Raw genomic sequence first — 25,400 nt, 5'->3', positions numbered from 1 at the left:
CACCACACATCTACAACCATCTGATCTTTGACAAACCTAACCAAAACAAGAAATAAGGAAAGGATTCCCTATTTAATAAATGGTGCTGGGAAAACTGGCTAGCTATATGTAGAAAGCTGAAACTGGATCCCTTCCTTACACCTTATACAAAAATTAATTCAAGATGGATTAAAGACTTAAATGTTAGACCTACAACCATAAAAACCCTAGAAGAAAACCTAGGCAATAACATTCAGGACATAGGCATGGGCAAGGACTTCATGACTAAAACACCAAAAGCAATGGCAACAAAAGCCAAAATTGACAAATGGGATCTAATTAAACTCAAGAGCTTCTGCCCAGCAAAAGAAACTACCATCAGAGTGAACAGGCAACCTACAGAATGGGAGAAAATTTTTGCAATCTACACATCTGACAAAGGGCTAATATCCAGAATCCACAAAGAACTTAAACAAATTTACAAGAAAAAAACAACCCCATCAAAAAGTGGGTGAAGGATATGAATAGACACTTCTCAAAAGAAGACATTTATGCAGCCAACAGACATATGAAAAAATGCTCATCATCACTCATCATCAGAGAAATGCAAATCAAAACCACAATGAGATACCATCTCACACCAGTTAGAATGGCGATCATTAAAAAGTCAGGAAACAACAGATGCTGGAGAGGATGTGGAGAAATAGGAACACTTTTACAGTGTTGGTGGGAGTGTAGATTAGTTCAACCATTGTGGAAGACAGTGTGGCAATTCCTCAGGAATCTAGAACTAGAAATATCATTTGACCCAGAGATCCCATTACTGGGTATATACCCAAAGGATTAGAAATCGGGCTACTATAAAGACACATGCATGCGTATGTTTATTGCGGCACTATTCACAATTACAAAGACTTGGAACCAACCCAAATGTCCATCAATGATAGACTGGATTAAGAAAATGTGGCACATGTACACCATGGAATACTATGCAGCCATAAAAAACGATGAGTTCATGTCCTTTGCAGGGACATGGATGAAACTGGAAACAATAATTGTCAGCAAACTATGGCAAGGACAGAAAACCAAACACTGCATGTTCTCACTCATAGGTGGGAATTGAACAATGAGAACATTTGGACACAGGGCGGGGAACATCACACAACACGGCCTGTCATGGGGTAGGGGTCTGGGGGAGGGATAGCATTGGGAGAAATACCTAATGTAAATGACGAGTTGATGGGTGCATCAGACCACCATGGCACATGTATACCTATGTAAAAAAACCTGCATGTTGTGCACATGTACCCTAGAACTTAAAGTATAATTAAAATTTTTTAAAAAAATTAACCAGACATGATAGCACATGCCCATCATCCCAGCTACTTGAGAGGCTGAGGTGGGGGGATCAGCTGAGCCTAGAGGTTGAGGCTGCAGTGAGCCATGATTGTGCCACTTGCACTCCAGCCTGCGTGATAAAGCAAGACCCTGTCTCAAAAATAAAAATAAAATAAAAAACAAAAACATATGCCAGGATCATAAATAGACATAATTCAAATTTTAAAATCTTTGAAGAAAGAGGTCATTTTGTTATCCTGTATCATAACAAGATCTCAGTGGGTCCACATAACTGGAATATGTGCTGGGACCTCTGCAATATGAACTGGTGCTGAAGAGGAAGAAAAGTGGGCTTGGTCAGAACAGAGGCTGGGAAAAATTGAGTACTGAGGCCTCGTGTTCTAGGTCATCGTTGAAGGAAAGAGAAAAAGTATCTATAAAACCTGCAGGAAATTTCTGAGCCAGAAAGTTTGTCCTTAGAAAGCATTGCATGCATGGGGCATAGGTGTAAGATTGTAGTTCATAAGCTGTATGACTAGGTGAACCTGCCTCCTTTTTCATAAAAAGGAAGAAGATGTGGCTGTGTTCGCTGGAGTCATTATTCATATCCCTTAAGCAGCAGTCCAGACCACCTCCAAAAGAATCACCTGGGAAGCTTACTACAAATACAAATCCCTGAGGCCCAAATCCCAGTCTGATTGAACCGGACTATCTGGAGATGGAACCTGAAAATGTATTTTTACAAAATCTAGAACAAATTCCTATGCCCACTTAAGTCTGAGAACCCCTACTTTAACTCCTGGGACACCAAAGGAGCCTGGTCAATTAAAGTTGATTGATCTACAAGTTCCTGTGTTTTTAGAGGACTTTAGATGAATAATCTTCCACTAAAGGCAGGTGATTTTTAGAGAATCAATATAATGGAAATATTTAAAGCAGTGAGTCCCAGCCCTAACTGCAAAACGGGGTCATCTAGGAAGCTTTTTAAACATTACAATGCCCAGGCCAGTTAAAACAATTTCTAGGGTAAGGCTCTGTCATTAAGTGAAACAAAACAAAATAGGATATGACATCAAAGGCACAGACTACAAAAGAAAAAATACAAAAAAACTTTTCTGCATCAGCACTATCAGTAGAAGCCGGGCATGGTGGCTTATGCCTGTAATCCTAGTACTTTGGGAGGCTGAGGCAGGCAGATCACTTGAGGCCAGGAGTTTGAGACCAGCCTGGCCAACATGGTAAAACCCCATCTCTACAAAAAAAAAAGGAAAACACATCAATCAATACAGTAAAAAGACAACCCACAGAAAGGAGAAGAATATTTGAAAATCATATATCTGATAGAGATTAATATGCAGAATATGTAAAGAACAACTACAACTCCACAGCAGTAAAAAAATCCAGTTCAAAAATGGGCAAAGGATTTGAATAGATATTTCTCTAAAGAAGATATGTAAATAGCCAGTAAGTACATGAAAAGATGCTCAATATCACTAGCCATTAAGGAAATGCAAATCAAAACTGCAGTGAGATGCCATCTCATATCCATTGGGGTGCTATTGTTCAAAAAATGAGAAATAACAAATGTTGCTGAGGAGAAATGAGAACCCTCTTGCATTGTTTGTGGGGATGTAAAATGGTGCAGCTACTGTTTAAAATAGTTTGATGGTTGCTCAAAAAGTTAAACATAGAATTCTTATAATCCAGCAATTAACACTATAATCCAGCAATTAACACTTCTAGGCGTTTCCCCCAAAGGATTGAAACCAGGAACTCAAACAGATACTTGTACACCAATATTTATAGCACCTTTATTCACAATAGCCAGAAGGTGGAGATAACCCAATGTCCATCAGTGGATGAACTGATAAACAAAATGTGGTGTGTGTGTGTGTGTGTGTGTGTGTGTGTGTGTGTGTGTGTGAGATGGAATATTATTCAAACTTAAAGAGGAGTAAAATTATTATATATGATAAAATGTGATCCATGAAAACATACTAAGTGAAACAAGCAGATACAAAAGGGCAATCATATGATTCCACTTATACGAGATACACAGAATAGACAAATTCATAGAGACAGAATGTAGGATAGAGGTTACCAGGAGCTGGGGGGAAGGAGAGTTATTTCATGAGTACAGAGTTCTGTTTGGGATGATGGAAAAGTTCTGGAAATGAATAGAGGTGGTGGTTGCACAACACAGTGAATATACTTAATACCACTTAATTGTATGCTTAAAGGTGGTTACAAAAACAAATTTTATGTGATGTGTATTTTACCACAATTAAAAAAACAAAAAATAAACCCAAAAATCTTCCCTAGGAGATTCTACTATGCAGCTTAGGAAGAGAACCACTGGTTTAAAGGGGTAGGAAAGGCCCAGAGACCTTACTGTAGACTCCAGCTCCCTGGTGAAGAGTAAGAGAGCTATAGCATCTGCTGAGTTGCAGGAGAGGAGGGGGCTGTGCAGGTAGATGGGGACATGGGCATGGGTTTGTGCAGTAGGAGGAAGGACAGGGTCAGACTGGCACCTAGCACAGTAGAAGTTTTGGCTTTCGAGTCACACAGACCTGGATTTGAATTCAGCGGTACAGCCTATCAGACTTGTGACTCTGCTTAACCTTGCTGCCCTTTATTCAATGGTATATATTTAAAAAGCAGCAACAATCCCTATGGCATCGTGTTATTGTAAAGATTACATGAGATTATGCTTTTAAAGTGCCTAGAACCAATGGTGATATTTTAAAAATTTAACAGCTGCATTACAGGGGCAGAGTTGGCTTCATGAACTTCACACAGGACCGTGTGCTTAGTTTAATGCTCTGCTGCTGCAGTCTTGAAATTCTTAATAATTGTAGAACAAGGGTCCTGTAATTTTCATTTTGTTCTGGCCCTGGCAAATTAGTTTGTGCTATGCAAGAGCATTCACACAATCACAACAGAGCTGGCAAAAGTGCTAAAGACATTTGCCAGGCATTAACCCTTAGTTGCTGGACCATGGAAAGGTCCAGAGTTTCTTCAGCAAGAGGATGGGTAGGAGTAGAGCTTGAGGGTAGTGGTTATAGTGGCCAACTTTCTTCTGCCCCTGCCCTGCTACCTTGGCTGTGTCTGGGGTCCCTCACATGCTCCTCTGGTTAAGTGGCTCCAGAAAGTATGCTTCTGGTCTTCTCAATGGGAGAGAGGTGGTGGGAGGGGACCAAGTGGAGTGGGAGTGGCTCTGGCACTAGCACCTTCTTTCAAAGATTTCCAACCAGTTATACTGTTTTCTGCTCTCCATTCATTCCCCTTCAGAGGTACCTGGTATCACAAGGTCCCATGTCTTTCCAGGGTTTTGCAAAGTGAATCCACTGACTCCTTGTTGTTCTTGCCCCTCCCATACCTATCTTTGCTCCACAGATATTTAGCTTTCACCTTTCTCTGATATAAGTCAGTTATCACTCATCCATCTGCTTTCTAACTTACAAAACTGTGTAGCTGTAACTGGTGAGCCGTCAGCCCTGATCAGCATCTCTAGTCTCTTCTCCCATTCTGTGTCCTCATGAGTTTATTTCTTTTTTTTTTTATTCTTCTACTGTCATTTTAGTGAGGTTTTAGGAAAGCAGCAAACATAAATTCATGTTTTCAGTCTGCTTTGTTTAACCAGAAATCAGTCCTGATCATTTTTAAGACTGTAATATCAAATTCATTCAAAAGCTCATCTTCTCCTCTCCCTTCGGCACCTGCTGAACGTGTGGCCCCATGGGCATGAAGTTGAGAGAGGAACATGGTCTGCTATTCAAATACTTAACCTTTTAGAGAATACTTATGGCCTACTCAAATACTTTTTTCATGTATGGGCGGGAAATATGGATGATAAGGAAAGAGTGACTGCCTCCTGACCTAACTGGGCATGGTTTCAGTCCCTAGCTCATTGTCCACGAACTCTGTGGAGAAGGCCTATAGCTTAATGTGCTCCATGGATGAGGTTCTCAGTCTTATACAACTCTCCTAAGCATTGACAGTTTCCTTAATATTTACTATCACTTCCAGCTCTCACTTGGGAACATTCATGCAGCATCCCTGCAGTGCACATGCCTCTTTGTTCTCTGATGCTGCAGTGGTCCATGGAAGATCATAGCTCACAATCTCATCTGCATTGCATAGTCAACTCTGAAGCCAGCATATACATGTGTGACCCACATCTGAGGGTTGAGGGGAGCAGTTTTCCCCTCACCATTGCCCACTCTCTTCATTTTCTTTTGCTGTAGCAGAATACCACAGACTAGGTAATTTATAAAGAAAATAAGTTTATTTGGTTCACAGAAATAAGTTTATTTGGAGCCTGGGAAGTCCAAGTGCATGGCACCGGCATCTGGTGAGGGCCTTTGTGCTGTGTTTCCCATTGTGGAAGGTGGAAGAACAAAAGAGTGCAAGAGCCAGAGCCAGGGCAAGAGGGGGTGAACTTGCCTTTATAATAAGTCCACTCTCAAAATAACTTACCCACTTCTGAGATAAGTACGTTAATCTATTCGTGAGGGCATAGCACTCATGACCTAATCACCTCTTAACAGTCCTACCTCTTAATACCATCACAATGGCAATTAAATCTCAACCTGAGTTTTGGAGGGGACATTCAAACCGTAATACTCACCATGCCATCTCTCACCAGTTTTCTCATCCCCTGGTAAGGAACCACAAGGACAGAGGAACCTTTCAAGCCACCTTTCTATCATATGGTAAAGTAAGCATAAATATAAAATAAAATAAGCATGTTCCCAACTGAGAATTAGCAGTTTTCTACAGAATTTTGCAGTCTGTAGAAAAGTATTTCTCAACTTATCTGGAGGTCACCAACAGAAAGGATTGCTGATGAAGGAGACTTTAAATTTTAAGAATTAAAGAACTACTTATAGCTAAGTAAATGCAAAAACAATCTGTACATAACATCTTAGGTATATGTAAAAGCCAAGGTAAATTAGCTAAGAATCTGGTACATTTTCGAAAATTTTTAATAAGAATTTTTCATAATCTGTTTTCTAAGGAAGATGATAGAAAATGCACTATCTACCTTATGCTTATTTTACCATATGATAGAAATTGCTCAGTAGAATTTAAAGATTTTTTAACATAAATGTAAACTAGTTCTTTGTAAAACAAGGGTCCTGTAATTTTCAACTAGTTCAAACTAGTTCTACACTGTCTTATTAAATCAAGGACAAGTGCAGAATGTTGCAATTAAGAAAAAAGCCAAAATTTGCTTTTTAAATTATTTCTTAAATAGTAAAGTGCACTATAAAATAATAAATGAAATATTTAATACTCCTAATTTCCGCAAAATTTATGTCCATATTTTTAATGTAGTATTTGCAATTCACAGGATGAGCTATTTCGTACTCTCGCATCTTATAAACTTATTGCACCAAGATATAGATGGCAGAGAAGTAAATGGGGACGTACATGTCCTGTGAATTTAAAAGATGGTAACATTTATTCAGGATTACCAGATTATTCTGTGAGGTAAGTAAGATTTTCAGAACTTAATTTTAAATCTTCCTCATTAAATCTTCCTCATACATCTTTTCAGTTGTTTACTAATATGGCATATTTTAAGTTTTCTAGGTAAAATCTACTGTCTTTCATCAGAAGAAGCACTAAAACCATTTTTATTGAACCCACGTCCCTATCTGCTTCCACCTATGCCAGCACCACCATGTAAAGTATTCATACTTGGACCTCAATATTCAGGGAAAACAACACTTTGCAATATGCTTGCAGAAAATTACAAAGGAAAGGTAACTATCTATCTATCTATCTATCTATCTATCTATCTATCTATCTATCTATCTGTCATGTATCTATACTTGATTATAATTTGTAGGATTTTATTTGTACTCAGTTTTTAAAATTTCATGTTTTAATTGAATAATTGTTCCACTGGGCTTGGGGTAGGGAAGGCATTCTTTTTGTTGTTTATTGCTGCTTCCAGACCAGAGTCCCTCCCTGCTTCCCAAAAGCTCCCACATGTGAATATCATGTCATTCAGACTCTGCCACCTATTTGCTTTCTTGGTTCTACTGATCTTCTGTCCCCTGGGTTTCAGTACTCCTGGCTCACTCTCACTCTCCCCATATAATCACTCCTGTCCTAATTCTTGGTGATTTCAGTATTACAAAGATGATCCTCCCAACACCTTGACATCTCCCTCAGTAATCTTGTTCTCCACTCTCAGTAAACGAAATTATTTTTAGCTTAGACAAGAGTGATAGCAGTAAAAGTGGTATGAAACAAGCATATTTGGGATATAATTTGAAGACAAAGCCGAAAGATTTGATGAGAGATTGGAATATGGAGGAATTCTAGAAGGGGCAGTGTGGCTTGAGGATTGCCTATGCAAGAAGGAATGGCACAAGATCATGGCTAAAGACAGAGCAATTCAGGCCACAGAAAGGTATTAGAAGTTGTTCAAAGTGCTGTTGCATTCTTTTAAGCACAGGAGTATCATTTTCTGTTTGCTTTTAACTTTTTCATTGTGAAACATGACAAACATACAGAAAAGTGAAGCCCACTGAGTTACCGCAAAATGAACCCCCATGTAACCACCACCCAGGTCAAATCTGGAATGTTGCCAGCACCCAGAAGCCCTCTCATGTTTCTTCTCAATACCAGTCTCCTCACTCTCCACACAAAGGTAACCACTGCCCAGAATTTTATGGCATTCACTTCCATACTTCTCTTATGGTTTTGCCGTGGAAGCATACGTCCAAATACCATAGACTAGTTTTGCATGGTTTTTTTGAACTTTATAGACTTAAACAATTTATCTTCTTTGTGCCTGGCTTCTTTCACTTAACATTATAATTGTGATATTTGTCCAGACTATTGAATGTAGCTGTAGTTTATTCATTTTTATTGTTTTATTGTATTCTGTTGATTGACTTATACCATAATGTATTTATCCACATTTGAGCACTAATAAAACTTGGATTGATTCCAGATTGGAGTAAATAACACTACTATAAACATTCTTGTATGTGTCTCTTGGTGCACACATGGACATATGTTCAACTTGTGTAGATAATGCCAAATTGTTTTCCAAAGTAGTTCCATTATTTCACAATACTATCAGCAGTATATGAAAGTTCTGTTATTCCACATTCCTGTCAACTCTTATTATGGTCGGTCTTCCTAATTCTAGCCATTTTAGTGAGTGTATAATAGTATCTCACTGTGGTTTTAGTTTGCATTTCCCTAATGACTATGAGGTTGAACCTCTTTCATGTGTTTACTGACCATTTAAATATTCTCTTTTTGAAGTGTTTTCTCAAGTGTCTTGCCCATTTTTAGTTGTGTTTTTGTATATTATTAGTAAGAGTTCCTAATATTATCTATATACAAGTTCTCTGTTGATTATAAGCATTAGGACTATTCTCTGTCTGTCTGTGGTTTGCCGTTTCACTTTTCTAATGGCATCTTTTAATAAACAGAAGTTCTTTGTTTCAATGAGGCATGATTTATCAACCTTGTCTGTTATCATTAGTGCTTTTTATGTCATACTTAAGAAAATTTTTCTGCCCAAACATCGTGAGGATATTGTCCTATATTAACTGCTAAAAGCTTTATTGTTTTGACTTTCACATTTAGATATATACTCCATCTAAACTTGACTTTCTTATGATGTGAAGGACAGGGTAAGTTTTACTTTTTCCCATGTAGATATTCAGTTGTTTCAGGATCATTGAAGAAAAGATCATCCTTTATCAACTGTTTTGCCCCCTTTGTCTTATATCATGTTTTTATACATATGTGTGTCTCTTTTGGGGCTCAGTGGTCTATTTCTTTTTTTTTCTTTTCTTTTTGAGACAAGGTCTTGCTCTGTTGCCCAGGCTGAAGTGCAATGATACCATCATAGTTCACTGCATCCTCAAACTCCTGGGCTCAAGCAATCCTCCCACCTCAGCCTCCTGAGTAGCTGGGATGACAGATGCACACCACCATGCCTGGCTAATTTTTGTATTTTTTTGTAGAGATGGGGTCTTGCTATGTTGTCCAGGCTGATCTCAGGAACTCCTTCCCTCAAATGATCCTCCTGCCTCAGCCTCCCAAAGCACTGGGATTACATGTGTGAACCACCATACTGAGCCTCACTGATCTATTCCATCATTCTATTAGTATTTTGCCAATACTACATTGACTTAATTATTTTAGCTTTACAATAAATCTTGATGTCAAGTAGAGCAAGCTCTTCTATCTTATTGTTCTCTTTCAGGAGTGCATTGGCTATTCTTAGCCCTTTGCAATTTTATGTAGAAAAATCTTTTGAGATTTTAACTAGGATAGCATCACATTTATAGATCAGTTGGAGGAATGGACATCTTTACAATATTGACTTCTAGTCCATAAACATGATACATTTTGCCATTTATTTAGCCCCTCTTTAATTTATGTTAGTAATAATTTGGAGTTTTCTGTGTAGAAATTTGCACAGATCTCTGGGTATTTGATGGGTTTTGATGCTATCCTAGGTAATATCATTTTTAACCAATTAAAAGTTCTCTCTATTATCTTGTATGTTATATATTATTTTCTTTAAAGAGTCACCCAAGAATTAATGCCTGACATATTACTTTCAATATAAATTGGTACTTTCATACTTCTTAGATAGTGCAAGGGTCTTATAATTCAAACATACCCTTAAAATGTATTCCCACATAATGTTTTCCTGTAAAGCATCACCTGGTTTTTAATGTGCAAACATCATAGACCACACATATCTCCCGGTGGCTCACGCCTGTAATCCCAGCACTTTGGGAGGCCGAGGCGGGTAGATCATGAGGTCAGGAGATCGAGACCATCCTGGCTAACACAGTGAAACCCCGTCTCTACTAAAAATACAAAAAAATTAGCCGGGCATGGTGACGGGTGCCTGTAGTCCCAGCTACTCGGGAGGCTGAGGCAGGAGAATGGCGTGAACCCGGGAGGCGGAGCTTGCAGTGAGCTGAGATCATGCCACTGCACTCCAGCCTGGGTGACAGACCCAGACTCTGTCTCAAAAAAAAAAAAAAACATTTTTCAAATACTGTTTATATTTACATCTCCAAAAGAAAATTCTACATTTTAAATTTATAATATTCAGGAAAGATGGTGTGATACATTTCAAATACAAGTAGTAGAATGTCAAAATCAAGTGTAAGTGTTTAGAAAACTTCCTCATGTGTCAGTAACGGAGTCTCAAATGTTGCTGGCCCTAAGAAAGGCCATTTTACTGCGTGGAAAACAAATGTGTATCACCAATAATATTAATTGTTTGGTGATCACATAATGATGTTTTAACCATTTTGCATCCAAACATGATTGCCTATTACTTGTAATAGGCCTTTGCTTATGTTTTAGTTACATTATAGAATTTGAGTCAAGGTATAATGCATTATAAATTTCCCATTTAAAATAATGAAAAATCAGCTGGCATGGTGGCTCATGCCTGTAACCCCAGCACTTTGGGAGACTGAGGCAGGAGGATCCCTTGAGTCTAGGAGTTTGAGGCCAGCCTGGGCAAAATGGTGAGACCTCTTCTCTAAAAAAGTAAAATAAAATAAAATAAAATCATGAAAAATTATTATTTCTGACCCTCAGAAACTGAAATAATAATTTTTGTTTGTTTTAAGTCCTTAAGTTTTTAGGTACTTTGTTATGCAGCAATTAGAAAATACCCCAAAATAATTTTTTAAGATTGATAATTATACTTCATCAAAGTATAAAACATTTCTCTCTGATACAAGGCCTCTGTTTTTTTAAATGAAACCCGGTAGTCTGGGAGATCTTTGAAACAAGTATAACTAAAAACGTGTTTCTGGCGCTGTATACTTATAGCGCCTACAGATCAAAAGAATAAAGATAGGCAATGCTAAGAAAATAGACAACAGATAGCTAGAGAAAAACCACAGAAGATGAGTTGTCAGTGGAAAAAACTTATGAAAGATGCCTAACCTCATCAGGAGATAAGTAACATAAAATAATAGTAAGATGAAAATTTTTACCCATATCAGAAGAATGACAACCTTTGTTCTAATGAGAACATGTATGGGAAGTTTTAAAAACTATTGATGAAACTGTACATTACTACCATCTTTTTAAGAATCTTTAAATTCCAGCCATGACAGTGAACTAACCCTCCTAACATGTGATCCCTGCGGGAAGAGAAACTCATGAGGTGAGCTCCATGGTTACCTCAATTGTCTGCATGGATAGGGACAGTTTCCTGACAGGACAAGCAGAGCATGGTGCTTCCATGGAGCTGAGGAGACTGAGCTCAGTTCTGAAGCAGCCTGCACTGTGAAGCAGAGCAGCAGGGAGAAGGGAGCTGCTTGTGAGTAGGGTGGGAGCAAGGCCCAAGTGTGTGTAGCCAAGAGCTTCTCAAAGGAGACTTCACAAAGCTTATCGAAGGATGGCTCCTACAGGTTGTGAACAGAACAGATACTGGAGGTTGAGCAGTGCAGGGACTTGAGACATCTGGCCCAGTTGCAAGGGAGAGGCCTTATTACCAGAACATTGAGCTGACACACTGTAAAGGCCATCCCTTGGGTGTAAGGACCACAACCTAGATTAAGGCCTACTCTACAGCCTCCCTTACTGAGCCTACAACCACTTTATTGAGGAATAAAATCTGGGGGAATGAATTTGGAGATTGAGCCCTATCAAATTGGGAAATACTTGGGAGCTTTCCAAATATTGGATTTAATAAAGCACAAAATAGAAGTTCAGGCCAGTTGCAGTGGCCTGTAATCCCAGCACTTTGGGTGGCTGAGGAGAGCAGTTCACTTGAAGCCAAGAGTTTGAGACCAGTTTGGCCAACATGGTAAAACCCTGTCTCTACAAATACGAAAATTAGCCAGGTATGGTGGTGTACGTGTGTAATCCCAGCTATTTGGGAGACTGAGGCAGGAGAATTGTTTGAACCCAGGAGGTGGAGGTTGCCGTGACCAGAGATTACACCACTGTGCTCCAGCCTGGGCGACAAGGAGAGACTCTGTCTCAAAAAAACAAAAAACAGAAGTTCAGTGTGGTAAACCAATACAGTCATGTGCTGCATATACAACAGTGGTCCCATAAGATTATAATGGAGCTGAAAATTTCTCATCGCCTAGTGAAGTCATAGCCATTGTAACATCATAGCACAAGTTACTCATGTGTTTGTGATGCTGCTATAAACAAACCTACTGTGCTGCCAGATGTATAAAAGCATAGCACATACAGTCATGTACAGTTATGTAATACTTGATGACAATAAAAAACAATGATGTTAATGGTTTAGTATTTACTATACTATACTTTTAATCATTATTTTAGAATGTACTCCTTCTACTTGTAGAAAACGTTAACTGTAAAACAGCCTCAGGCAGGTCCTTCAGGAGATATTCCAGAAGGCATTGTTGTCGTAAGAGATGACAGCTCCATGCATGTTCTTGTCCCTGAAGACCTTCCAGTGGGACAAGATATAGAGGAGGAAGACAGTGATATTGATAATCCTGACCCCATGTAGGGCTAGGCTAAAAAAAAAAAAAAGAAGCTTAAACATCGAAAAATAGAAAAAAGCTTATAAGATACAAAGAACCTATTTTGTACATCTGTACAATGAGTTTGTGTTTTAAGCTAAGAATTGTTACAAAAGAGTCAAAAAGTTTAGAAATTTTAGAAGTTTATAAAGTAAAAAAGCTATAATAAGACAAGGTTAATTTATTATTGAACAAAGAAACAAATTTTAAATAAATTTAGTGTAGCCTAAGTGTACATTGTTTATAAAGTCTATAGTAGTATACAATAATGTCCTAGACCTTCTTATTCACTCACCACCCACTGTCTCACCCAGATCAACTTCTAGACTTCCAAGTTTCATTCATGGTAAGTTCCCTATAGAGCTGTAGCATTTAAAAAATGTTTATGCCATATTTGCACAGTACCTTTTGTATATTTAGATATGTTTAGACATACAAATCCTTAACATTGTGTTACAGTTGCTTGCAAAATTCAGTGCAGCAACGTGCTGTACAGGTTTGTAGCCTAGGAGCAATAGGCTATACCATATACCCTAGGTGTTTAGTAAGCTGTACCCTCTAAGTTTGTGTAAGTACACTCTATGCTGTTTGCACAACAACAAAATCACCTTATGACACATTTCTCAGAATGTATCCCCATTGTTAAGCAACACATGACTGTAACTGAACTGCCTGATAGAACAAAAGTCAACACTGACAGTCTTCAGAGGAAGATAACAGAATTCAAAGTTCCTAATAATGTATCATCCACAATGTCCAACATGTAATGAAACATTACAAGACATGCAAAGAAACAGGAAAATGTTACCCATATGAAGAAAAAAGGAGACAATAGAAACTGGCCCTGAAATGGACCAAATGTTGGATTTACCAGATAAAATCTTTAAGATGGCTATTATAAATAATGCTTAAGGTCTTTATAAGAGAATAGAGAACCTCTTAAGATAAATGAAAAAACTACTTAAAACAGAACCAAATGGAAATCCTGCACTAAAAATATAAAAACCAAACTGAACGTTTTACTGAATTAGCTTGACTGCAGATTGGAAGTTGTGGAAGAACTTGAAGACAGATCAATAAAACATTTCTAGTCTGAAAAATAGAGGGAGAAAAAAATATTGAAAGAAATGAACAGAGCTTCTGGGACCTGTGGGACAAATCAGATGGTCTAATGTGAGTAAGTGGAGTCCCAGAAGAAGATGATAGTAGAAATAGGACAGAAAAAAAAATACTTGAAGATATTGTCAACATTACTGAAATTAAGAAACCAAGCAAAAACCAAAAAATTATAGATTGACTTACAGGTCCAAGAAGCTCAGCAAGCCCCAAACAGGATAAATACAAGGAAAACCACACCTACACACATCATTTTTAATGGTGAAAACCCCAAAAGCAGCAGTCCCCAACCTTTTTGGCACCATGGACTGGTTTTATGGAAGACAGTTTTTCCACAGACTGGGTTGTGGGGGTGGAGGATGGTTTCAGGATGAAACGGTTCCACTTCAGAGCCTCAGGCATTAGATTCTCATAAGGAGCACACAAACCAGATCCCTTGCATGTGCAGTTCACAATAGGGTTCGTGCTCCTATGAGAATCTAATGCTGCCACTGCTCTGACAAGAAGCAAAGCTCAGGCAGTAATGCTCATCGACTGCTCACCTCCTGCAGTGCCGCTCAGTTCCTACCGGTCCACGGCCTGAGGGTGGGAGACCCCTCCCCTAAAGCAGCCACAGAAAAATTGATATGTTAAATAGAATAAAACATTGATACAAATGACAGCCAACTTGTCATCAGAAGCAATGGCAATCAGAAAACAATGAAACGAGCTTTAAACAACTACAAGAAAAGCCATCCTAGAAGTATATAGCAAGTGAAAATGTCCTTGAAAAATGAGTTAACACAAAGACATTTTCGGATAAAAGTCACTTCTGGCCTTCTGATGACTATGAGTTTCATAATACAATTGTCAAGCCAGATCACCTAAACACTAAACAAACAATACTCACACAAATGAAGCTTCCAATTATTAACATGCTCTGGAAAATAAGAGTAATTATTGAATCCAGAAACTAGATCAGGATACTAGAAACAGAAAAGGGAACATTTGGAAAACAAAAAGGGTCCTTTGAAATTAAAATATATGCAAGATGAAAGAACATTAAAAAAGAAAATATAACACAAATGAAAAATTCAATAGAAGAGTTAAAAGATAGAAATTAAAGTTACCTTTTAGAAATTAGTATAAACTGACAAATGGAAAAAAGAATAGAAAAGAAAAGAAACTATAAGGTCAGTCTAGGGTGTTCATTATCCATATAGGAATTCTTGTAGGAGCTACCAGAGAAAAGAATATTACCAAAGAAATAACTGCAGAAAATTTCCCAGATTGAAGGACATGCTTCCAGATAGAAATGACACAGTAAATGCCCAGTAAAATGGATGGAGAAAGACCCACATGAAGGTACATCACTTTGAAATTATAAGACAATGGGGGCAAAGATCCAGAAGCTTCTGGTAAAATGAGCCTAGAAGACTCTGGAGAGGAAAACTAGGTCCCATGGAAAGGACTGGGAATTCCAATAACATAGAACTTCTCAACCCACAACTCTGGAAGCCAGAAGACAATTTTTGGGGGGAGTGGCTGATAGCCTAGAATTTTATATTCAGGCAAATGAAGTCTAATAATAGAATGAGGGCATTTTCAGTCACACACGCAAAAAATTGCCTCCCATGTATTCTTTGTCAGAAGCTACTAGAGGATGTGGTGCATCAAAATGGGGGCCTAAACAAAGATGGCGACATGGGATTCGGAAGCAAAAGGGCATCCATGCATCCCTGACAAGGAAGAGGGTTAGGAAATCCCAAGATGGTGGGGGAAGGAGAGCCCATGATGTCAGTTGTTCTGCAGGCCTAGAAGCCTAGAAAACAACCAGCCCAGTTTGGGGTAGGAGAACGGGGGGCTCCAGAAGAGATAGCTCCAGGGAGATGATTACCTGATGTATTTTCAAGCAGAAATTTATACTTGTGAAGAAAAGTTTGGGAATTCATTATTGATAGGTATATAGAAAACTAAGCAACCCCCCACAAAAAAAACCCTGCAGGAACAGAAATATGAACATGTTCTATGTAATTGTGAGTAATTGTTCTATAAGCATAATAACATGAATAATGCATATTATTTTTTAAAAATGTATTATCTAATTCTTGGGGGCTTATGGAGGGATGTGGGAGAAGAAGTGTGTGTGTGTGTGTGTGTGTGTGTGTGTGTGTGTATGTGTCTAAGATTCCTAACTAGTTCATCATTTGGGGAAGAAAAAGTTTTATCCAGGTAATTTCAGATTATTTAAAGTGTAAATTAGAAGGAAAAAGGAAAAAAATTAGAAGGAAAGTAAAACTTTTGACAGCATACAGAGGAAAATACTGAGTATATATTTGCCATGTGTGTGTTTCTCATCTATTACTGCATAAAAAATTACCCTAACAGCTTGCAACAACAATAAGCATTTATGATCTTGCATAGTCTCTCTGAGTCAGGAATTCAGGAGTGGCTTAGCTACATGGTTCTGTCCTAAATGCTTTCATGAGGTTACAGATAAGATGTCATCTGGGGCTGCACTCGTCTGACACTAGGCTGGGGCCGGAAGATGGCTCAATCACATGAATGAGACCTCAGTTCCTTTCTATGTAGATCTCTTCATAGGACTGCTTATGTGTCCTCAGGACCTGGCAACTGACTACCCTCAGAAAGAGTTAACCAAGGAGGAAGCTATAATGTTTTTCATGACTTAGTCTTAAAAGTCATCCGCTATCACTTGCATCGTACTCTATTTAAAGCAAGTCACTACTAAGTTCTAGTTACACTAAAGAGTAGAATTAGGCTCCACCTTCTGAAGGGAGGTGTGTCAAAAGATTTGTGGACTTATTTTAAACCCATTACATCACAATATGTGTCAGATAAAGAAATTATCATTTTAAAATATAAAAAGACGAATCAATATGCAGATAAAGCTTCCATAGGAAAAAAAATCAAACAGGCAATTCACAGAATAATAGATACAAATAGCCATTAAACATTAGCAAAAGGATACCACCTCCCTGATAGAGAGATGCCAAAAAACAGAGACTTGTCATATCAATCTCATTGTAACAGTTAAAAGATTACTAAAAACACCCAATTTCAATGTGTACCTAGGATGGGAGAAGTACATTCTCATAGACTGCTAGTAAGAGTATAACCATTAGGCATAGCAATTGGAAATACATATGCAAACCTAAAGTCCATGCATATCCTTTGAACTGCCAATTCTGTTTTATGGATTTTTCTAAAGAAACTATCAAAGATATGTAGATAATTGTGTTCATCATAGCGTAGTTTATATACCAAAAATGTATATACCAAAATATAGATAATATATAATATGTGTGTTATATATTATCTACATTTTATACATATTATCATATATCATATATGTATACATTATATGTCTATAATACACATTATATTATATAATATACATGTATTTTATGTCTATAATACACATATATACATATATGGCATACTATGCATATATTATATATTAATATATAATATAATATGCAATTTAATATTAATATATTAATGTATTATCCTGATTTGTAATAGTAATATAATATTAACACTATATTAATATATATTATATTAATATATTATACATTAATGTAAAATATACTATAATATACTATTATACAAAATATATATTACATATTATATACATAGTATACTATACAATGTATATAGTATGCTATACTATATATATGACTATAGTATATACATATATGTATACGTACATGTATGTGTATGTATACATTTACGTATACGTACATGTATGTGTACGTACACATATGTGTATGTATACATATGGAGACTCCCGATTCTTTTTCTTATAGGAATGTATATGTTTATAATATATAATATAATATGTATATTATATATAATGTATAAAATATATATGTATATTATATATAATGTATAAAATATATATGTATATTATATATAATGTATAAAATATATATAATATACATATATAGATAATATATAATACACATATATTATCTATATTTTGGTATATACATTTTTCCAACTTTAAACTAGGCTATGATGAACAAACTAGGCTATGATGAAAAACTAGGCTATGATGACAGTTTTTTAAGAAAAATCCATAAAACAGAATTGACAGTTCAAAGGATATGCATGGAATTTAGGCTTGCATATGTATTTCCAATTCCTATGCCTAATGGTTATGCTCTTATCAGCAAGCATATACATGTATATGTATATGTTTGTATATGTATATATATGAATAGTATATATAGTATATGGTGTATATGTATATGTATGAATAGTATATATAGTATATGGTGTATATGTATATGTATATACTATTATATATATATAGTATACCATACATATGTATTGATATTTTAGTTAAATAAGTTGTAACATATTCATCTGATGCAATACTATGCACATATTCATCTGATGTAAAACTGAAGATGTGGATGAAGATTTATTGGCATGGAATAAACCAGTGTAAGCCTACCAAAAGAAAAGCAGAATGGGAATATAGGGATCTGTAAATATTAATTAAAGACACATAGAATCCTATTTTTAAGATCCCAATATTCTGTATTAAATCTGTTATCTACCTGACAAGTTATATCCAGAACATAGAAATTATTCTAACACAATTTTAGGCAAAAGCTGAACATATGCTTAAAGAGAAAAAAATAAGTGAATAAGCATATATAAAGAAGTTCAAAAGTATTCGTGATTAGGGAACTGTAAATTTAATCTACAATGGGATACTTCTTCACACCCACTAGAAAATTTAAAAGCTTCACAAAACCAAGTGTTGGTGAGGATGCAAGGAAACTAACTTTCATGTCTTTCTGGTAGAGATGTAAAATAGTTCAACTGTTTTGGAAACAGTTTGATGGTTTGTTATAAAGTTATACACACACTTACCATATGGCCCAGGAATTTCACTCCTAGGTATTTACCCAAGAGAAGTGGAAACACATAACCACAAAAAGACTTCTGTACAAATGTTCATCACGGCTTTATTCATAATAACCAAAACCTAGAACACAACCCAAATGTCTATCAATAGATAAATGAATAAAAAACTGTAGTATATTCATACAATGAAATCCACTCAACAATAAAAAGGATACCCACAGTAACACTGATGAATCTCCAAAACATTCTGCTAAGGAGGGAAAACCTGAAAAAGATCACATACTATATGCTTTCATTTATATGAAATTCTAGAAAAGGTAACACTAAACTAATTTATAGCTACAGAAAGCAGAAAGTAGTTGCCAGGGGCCAGGAATGAAAGCTGGGGAAGGAGTAAGGCAGGAAAGGATTGACAACAAAGGAGCATAAGGGAATTTAGGGAGTGATGTAAAAGTTCAGGCTGGTCTTGAACTCCTGACCTCAAGGGATCCTCCTGTCTCAGCCTCCCAAAGTACTGGGATTACAAATGTTAGCCACCACACCCAGCAAATGTTCTATATCTTGATTGTGGTTTATATATATATATATATATTTGTGAAAACTCATCAAACTGTGTACTTAAGATGTATGCCTTTTATTGTATGTAAGTTATACATATAACATGGATTTAAAAAACATATATCTATGTTTTAACTTCTGTTAAGTCAAAATATATACATAATCTGAATATATATATTACATGATAAATACATGTATAGACATATATCCTACATGAAAAATATGGCTGAATTTCTATTAAAGCAAGTACTCAAAAATAGGTGAATTCTGAACATAACTCCAAATATACCTCAAGCAGTATTAATATTTTTGGAATAGAGATAGAAATATAGATAGATATACATAGATAGATGAACAATGTGTTTAATAGTCACAATAACTCCTGCTTATGTTGATTTTCTCAAATATTCTTTGCAGGTAGTCGACTATGCCCAACTTGTTCAGCCACGTTTTGATAAAGCCCGTGAAACATTAGTAGAAAATACCATAGCTGAGGCCACTGCAGCAGCAATTAAAGTTGTGAAAGAAAAGCTTCTCAGGGAACTGCAAGCTAGAAAACAAGGTGAAACATCTTTTTAAAATGTGTGTTTTAAGTTTAGGTAAAAATTAAGCCTGGCTACTTGAAAGCAAGGACTTTGTTTAACTCATCTTGGCATTCTTGGCACTTTACACATTATAGACTCTTAACAAATGGTTGAAGAATGGATGTACGTAAACCAATTCAAAAGCAGAGAAAAAACCTTTCAATTCTAGACCTCTAAGGAAATGAATCCGAAGGAGCCTCTAAATTTGGATTTCTTTCTCCAGTGGGTCTACCTTACTGGGCAGACTGCTTGATCAGGATTTACACCTTTATCTACACTAGTCATTAAAACAACAGGAAGAATCCACCTGACTCTTGTGGAGCTTGTTGTTGTTTTAGACTTATATGGCAGTCCTGATTGTGACTAAATCTTTCTATTTGGGAAAGATTAATTTAATGAAATGAAACTAGAAGAAGTCTTAGTGATCACTTAACACCCTTCTCTAATTTTATAGTTGAGAGAACTGAGGTTCATGGAGGTTGAATGGCTCCCTGGAAATCACCCAGTGGGTGGCATAGCTGAGACTTGATCCCTCATTTCCAAAGTCCTGGTGGTCTTTCTCCTGACGGTTCTGCCTCTTCCTGTGTCTCACTGACTGTTGATCACATTGCAGAATAGACAAAAAGGGTTTTTTTTTTTTCTGTTTTTCTCCAGGAAAAATGAGAGTTCTCATTTCATGGCTACTTTTGATATTCATTGATTGGTTTTTGCACACTTTGTATCTCTAGTTGGCAGTCTTGTAACTAATCATATTAGAACACATGAAAGTAGCTTAATCTAAACCTCTCCTCTTAATGGAATGCCCTTAATGCAACATTTCCTATGTACAACATGGAATCTTCCTCATTTTCAAAAATCTAAATCCAAAATCTGGGATTAGCTTCAGCAATTTTAGCTAGATTCAGTCACCACTGTTCAGAGTCCCAGAAGCTATGGCAGTGCACTGTGTGGCCATCAGTGCCTCCATTCCAAATATCCTTTTCCTAATTATGTTTTTCTGATGACAAAAGTAATAATAGCCATTCATGATGCATTTACTACAGGCTGGAGCTATGCTAACTGCATTGCATGTATTATCCTATTTAATCCTCATGACAAGTTTGCACGGTAGATGTTCTTATGGCCAATTCTAGTGGTTGAAGAAACTCAGAGGGATTATTTAAGAGTTGACAGCCAGCAAGTGATTGGGATTCAAATAAATGTGCTCTTCTTTCCTGTGTCTCTCAAGTGAGCACAGAAAATCAGAAAAAGCAGATAGAAGTAAAACTCATACTTAGAACGAGAACCATTCTTGTTCTTTGCTCCTCTCTTTTTTTCTATTCATGTTTGTAATGGTTGATTGTGATCCTATGGTATACGCAAAATTACATTCACTCATTTTAAAATAATATTTCTTTCTAATTAATATGTAATTATTGTAATAAATTTTGTATTAGCTATATCTCTAAATTCATTATTTTTCCCAAATGCTGAGCCAGTGTTACAAATAACAATTACTAAATTATCCATAATTTTACTGGAGGTTTGAAATGCCGACTTTATCCTAATATTAAGTTTGTGTGTGTATGTATAAACTTCTGGAATTTCTATTCTATTGATATTTATAGTACAACTTTTAATACATAATGTAATTATCAAAGCTTTATGATACATTTTGACTCTTGTGATAATATAAATTCTCCCTCAAAACATTTTGTTTTAAATTGTTTCCTGATTATTTCTTCATTTGTTCCATGAAATGGGTGCTTATTGTTTGCCAGGAACTGTGCTAGATGTTAGGATGCTTGTAGAATTTTTGTCAAGTTCTACAACAAATCCCAATGGGAGGATTGTATTAATATTATATAATAATTTGGTAAGAATTCTCATATTTACTATTAGATCTTCTCATGCAGACATGAAATCTCCATTTTTTAGTCTAGTTTTGTCTTTCCATAATATTTGGTAGCTTTCTTCATGTATTGTCTACAGTTTTCTTTTTTTTTTTCTCATTAAACTTTTTTAATGGGTCTCAAAATTCTGTGACAAATTTTTGGTCAAGTTGTTTCCATTAAAAAGTACTGATTTTAAAAACTAATAACTTAAAACTGCCACACGCAAAAAAGAAAACCAAAGTGGTCCACAAAACATTCTCCTTTCCTTCTGAAGGTTTTACGATGCATTGTTATCATTAACCAGTCTTTTACTACTAAACTTAAATGGCCAATTGAAACAAACAGTTCTGAGACCGTTCTTCCACCACTGATTAAGAGTGGGGTGGCAGGTATTAGGGATAATATTCATTTAGCCTTCTGAGCTTTCTGGGCAGACTTGGTGACCTTGCCAGCTCCAGCAGCCTTCTTGTCCACTGTTTTGATGACACCCACCGCAACTGTCTGTCTCATATCACGAACAGCAAAGCGACCCAAAGGTGGATAGTCTGAGAAGCTCTCAACACACATGGGCTTGCCAGGAACCATATCAACAATGGCAGCATCACCAGACTTCAAGAATTTAGGGCCATCTTCCAGCTTTTTACCAGAACGGCGATCAATCTTTTCCTTCAGCTCAGCAAACTTGCATGCAATGTGAGCCGTGTGGCAATCCAATACAGGGGCATAGCCAGCGCTAATTTGGCCTGGATGGTTCAGGATAATCACCTGAGCAGTGAAGCCAGCTGCTTCCATTGGTGGGTCATTTTTGCTGTCACCAGCAACGTTGCCACGACGAACATCCTTGACAGACACATTCTTGACATTGAAGCCCACATTGTCCCCAGGAAGAGCTTCACTCAAAGCTTCATGGTGCATTTTGACAGATTTTACTTCTGTTGTAACGTTGACTGGAGCAAAGGTGACCACCATACCGGGTTTGAGAACACCAGTCTCCACTCGGCCAACAGGAACAGTACCAATTCCACCAATTTTGTAGACATCCTGGAGAGGCAGGCGCAAGGGCTTGTCAGTTGGACGAGTTGGTGGTAGGATGCAGTCCAGAGCCTCAAGCAGCGTGGTTCCACTGGCATTGCCATCCTTACGGGTGACTTTCCATCCCTTGAACCAAGGCATGTTAGCACTTGGCTCCAGCATGTTGTCACCATTCCAACCAGAAATTGGCACAAATGCTACTGTGTCGGGGTTGTAGCCAATTTTCTTAATGTAAGTGCTGACTTCCTTAACAATTTCCTCATATCTCTTCTGGCTGTAGGGTGGCTCAGTGGAATCCATTTTGTTAACACCAACAATTAGTTGTTTCACACCCAGTGTGTAAGCCAGAAGGGCATGCTCTCGGGTCTGCCCATTCTTGGAGATACCAGCTTCAAATTTACCAACACCAGCAGCAACAATCAGGACAGCACAGTCAGCCTGAGATGTCCCTGTAATCATGTTTTTGATGAAGTCTCTGTGTCCTGGGGCATCAATGATAGTCACATAGTACTTGCTGGTCTCAAATTTCCACAAGGAGATATCAATGGTGATACCACGTTCACGCTCAGCTTTCAGTTTATCCAAGACCCAGGCATACTTGAAGGAGCCCTTTCCCATCTCAGCAGCCTCCTTCTCAAATTTTTCAATGGTTCTTTTGTCGATGCCACCACATTTATAGATCAGATGGCCAGTAGTGGTGGACTTGCCCGAATCTACGTGTCCAGTGACGACAATGTTGATATGAGTCTTTTCCTTTCCCATTTTGGCTTTTAGGGATAGTTTTCACGACACCTGTGTTCTGGCGGCAAACCCGTTGCGAAAAAAGCTACAGTTTTCTTAATAAGCTTATTTCCAGATATTTTGTCATTTTATTACTAGTGAATGGGATCTTTTTATAATATTTTCTAAGTAGTTATTAACCGTATGTTGGAAAGCTATTTGATTTTCATATGTGTATTTATAACTATCCAGTTTATTAAACTTACTTTCTAGTTCTGATGGACTTTCAGTTGATTCTCTTGGGTTTTCCAGAGAGCTAATCATATAATTTGAAAAGAAGTACAGTTTAAACCCCTCTTTTTCCAATACTTACATTTATTTCCTTTCTTGACTAATTAGGTAGGTGAGCAATTCTAGAATGTCAAATAGTAGTTGTGATACTGACCATCTTTAAAGGGGTTCTGGTCAATATTTCTCCATCAGGTTATTAAGTATTTTTATCTGGAATAGATATTGATAATTGCCAAATGCAGTCAAGGTCAGTGGCTCATACCTGTAATCCCAATGCTCTGCGAAGCCAAAGTGGGAAGATCTGTTGAGGCTAAGAGTTCAAGATTAGCCTGGGCAACAAAGGGAGACATTATTTCTACCAAAAAAAAAAAAAAAATTAGTTGGGTGTGGTGGTCCACACCTGTAGACTCAGCTACTCAGGAGGCTGAGATGGGAGGATCACTTGAGCCCAGGAGGTTGAGGCTGCAGTAAGCTACGATCACATCACTACACTCCAACCTGTCTCAAAAAAAAAAAAAGAAAGAAAAAGAAAAAAAATGAAAATTATCATATGTATTGCCAGCATCTTTCAAGATAATCATTAAGTTTTTAATCCTTTGACCTATTGATTTGATCAGTCATACTAATGTATTTTCCAACATTAAACAATTCTTATATTTCTGAAATAAACCTTACTTCGTTTTAGTTGGACTTTCAGTTGATTCTCTTGGGTTTTCCAGAGAGCTAATCATATAATTTGAAAAGAAGTATAGTTTCAACCCCACTTTTTCCAATACTTACATTTATTTCCTTTCTTGACTAATTATGTAGGTAAGCAATTCTAGAATGTCAAATAATGGTTGTGATTTTTTTTTTCTGGCAGAGACAGGGGTCTCAGTATGAAGTCCAGACTGGTCTGTAGCTCCTGGCCTCAAGTGATCCTCCAGCCTTGGCCTCCCAAAGTGCTGCAATTACAGGCATGAGCCACTGTGCCTAGTTTCATTATTCTTATAACATTTTCTTTTTTACTTTTGTTTGTTTATTTAGGACTTTTTCCCTACATTCTTAGGTGTGACTGGTTTATAGTTGGAGGGGGTGGGAGATGTTCTCTATTTGTCAGAGTTTGCTATCATTTATTTTTTAACTTTTTACATAAATTGGGAAGCTTCTCAACATTTTCCATGCTTGAAACTATTTAAATAGCAAGGAAATTACTTCTCCGTACATGGCAATGTTGAGTTTTTGCTAGATGAGAACACAGTATTTACCTAATAAATCTGCCTCTCTTCTTTCTCAGCCTATAAACAAATAAAATAATTCAACATGGTGCCCAAGAGATTACAAAAAACAACAAAAAGACCAGCACTGAAATTGCATGCCATCCAAATGGTTATCCAGACAATCTAGAGTGAAGTTATATTTTTAGTATATTACCTTCAAAATGAAAATTAAAAATTTAAAATATCTCAGTCAACTTACAAACTGAAGCTGGAGAAATATTGGCTCAGTCTACAAAAATG

General features: G+C 36.9%; 2 protein-coding genes across 5 annotated transcripts in view; one reads left to right on the top strand and one right to left on the bottom strand.

The window, feature by feature from the left end:
• Window positions 1-25,400, top strand: part of AK9 (adenylate kinase 9) — a 200,379-nt gene that overhangs the window by 53,236 nt on the left and 121,743 nt on the right. For all 4 annotated transcript variants that reach the window (XR_008503000.2, XM_054490051.2, XM_054490050.2 and 1 more), the window contains 3 exons: window positions 6,674-6,813; window positions 6,908-7,088; window positions 19,818-19,962. Coding sequence is in view for 3 of the 4 variants with exons in the window: in XM_054490051.2 (XP_054346026.1) it covers window positions 6,674-6,813; window positions 6,908-7,088; window positions 19,818-19,962 (466 nt within the window). In the remaining variant the exon portion in view is untranslated. The remainder of the gene's footprint in view (window positions 1-6,673; window positions 6,814-6,907; window positions 7,089-19,817; window positions 19,963-25,400) is intronic.
• LOC129037851 (elongation factor 1-alpha 1-like) lies at window positions 21,956-25,254 on the bottom strand. The gene has a single exon (XM_054490055.2). It carries the CDS (start codon window positions 23,650-23,652, stop codon window positions 22,264-22,266), a length of 1,389 nt encoding a protein of 462 aa, XP_054346030.2. The 5' UTR covers window positions 23,653-25,254; the 3' UTR covers window positions 21,956-22,263.

This window comes from Pongo pygmaeus, chromosome 5 (genome assembly GCF_028885625.2).
Source record: "Pongo pygmaeus isolate AG05252 chromosome 5, NHGRI_mPonPyg2-v2.0_pri, whole genome shotgun sequence".
NCBI classification, from domain to species: domain Eukaryota; kingdom Metazoa; phylum Chordata; class Mammalia; order Primates; family Hominidae; genus Pongo; species Pongo pygmaeus.
This window is presented reverse-complemented; position numbering and strand designations above follow the sequence as displayed.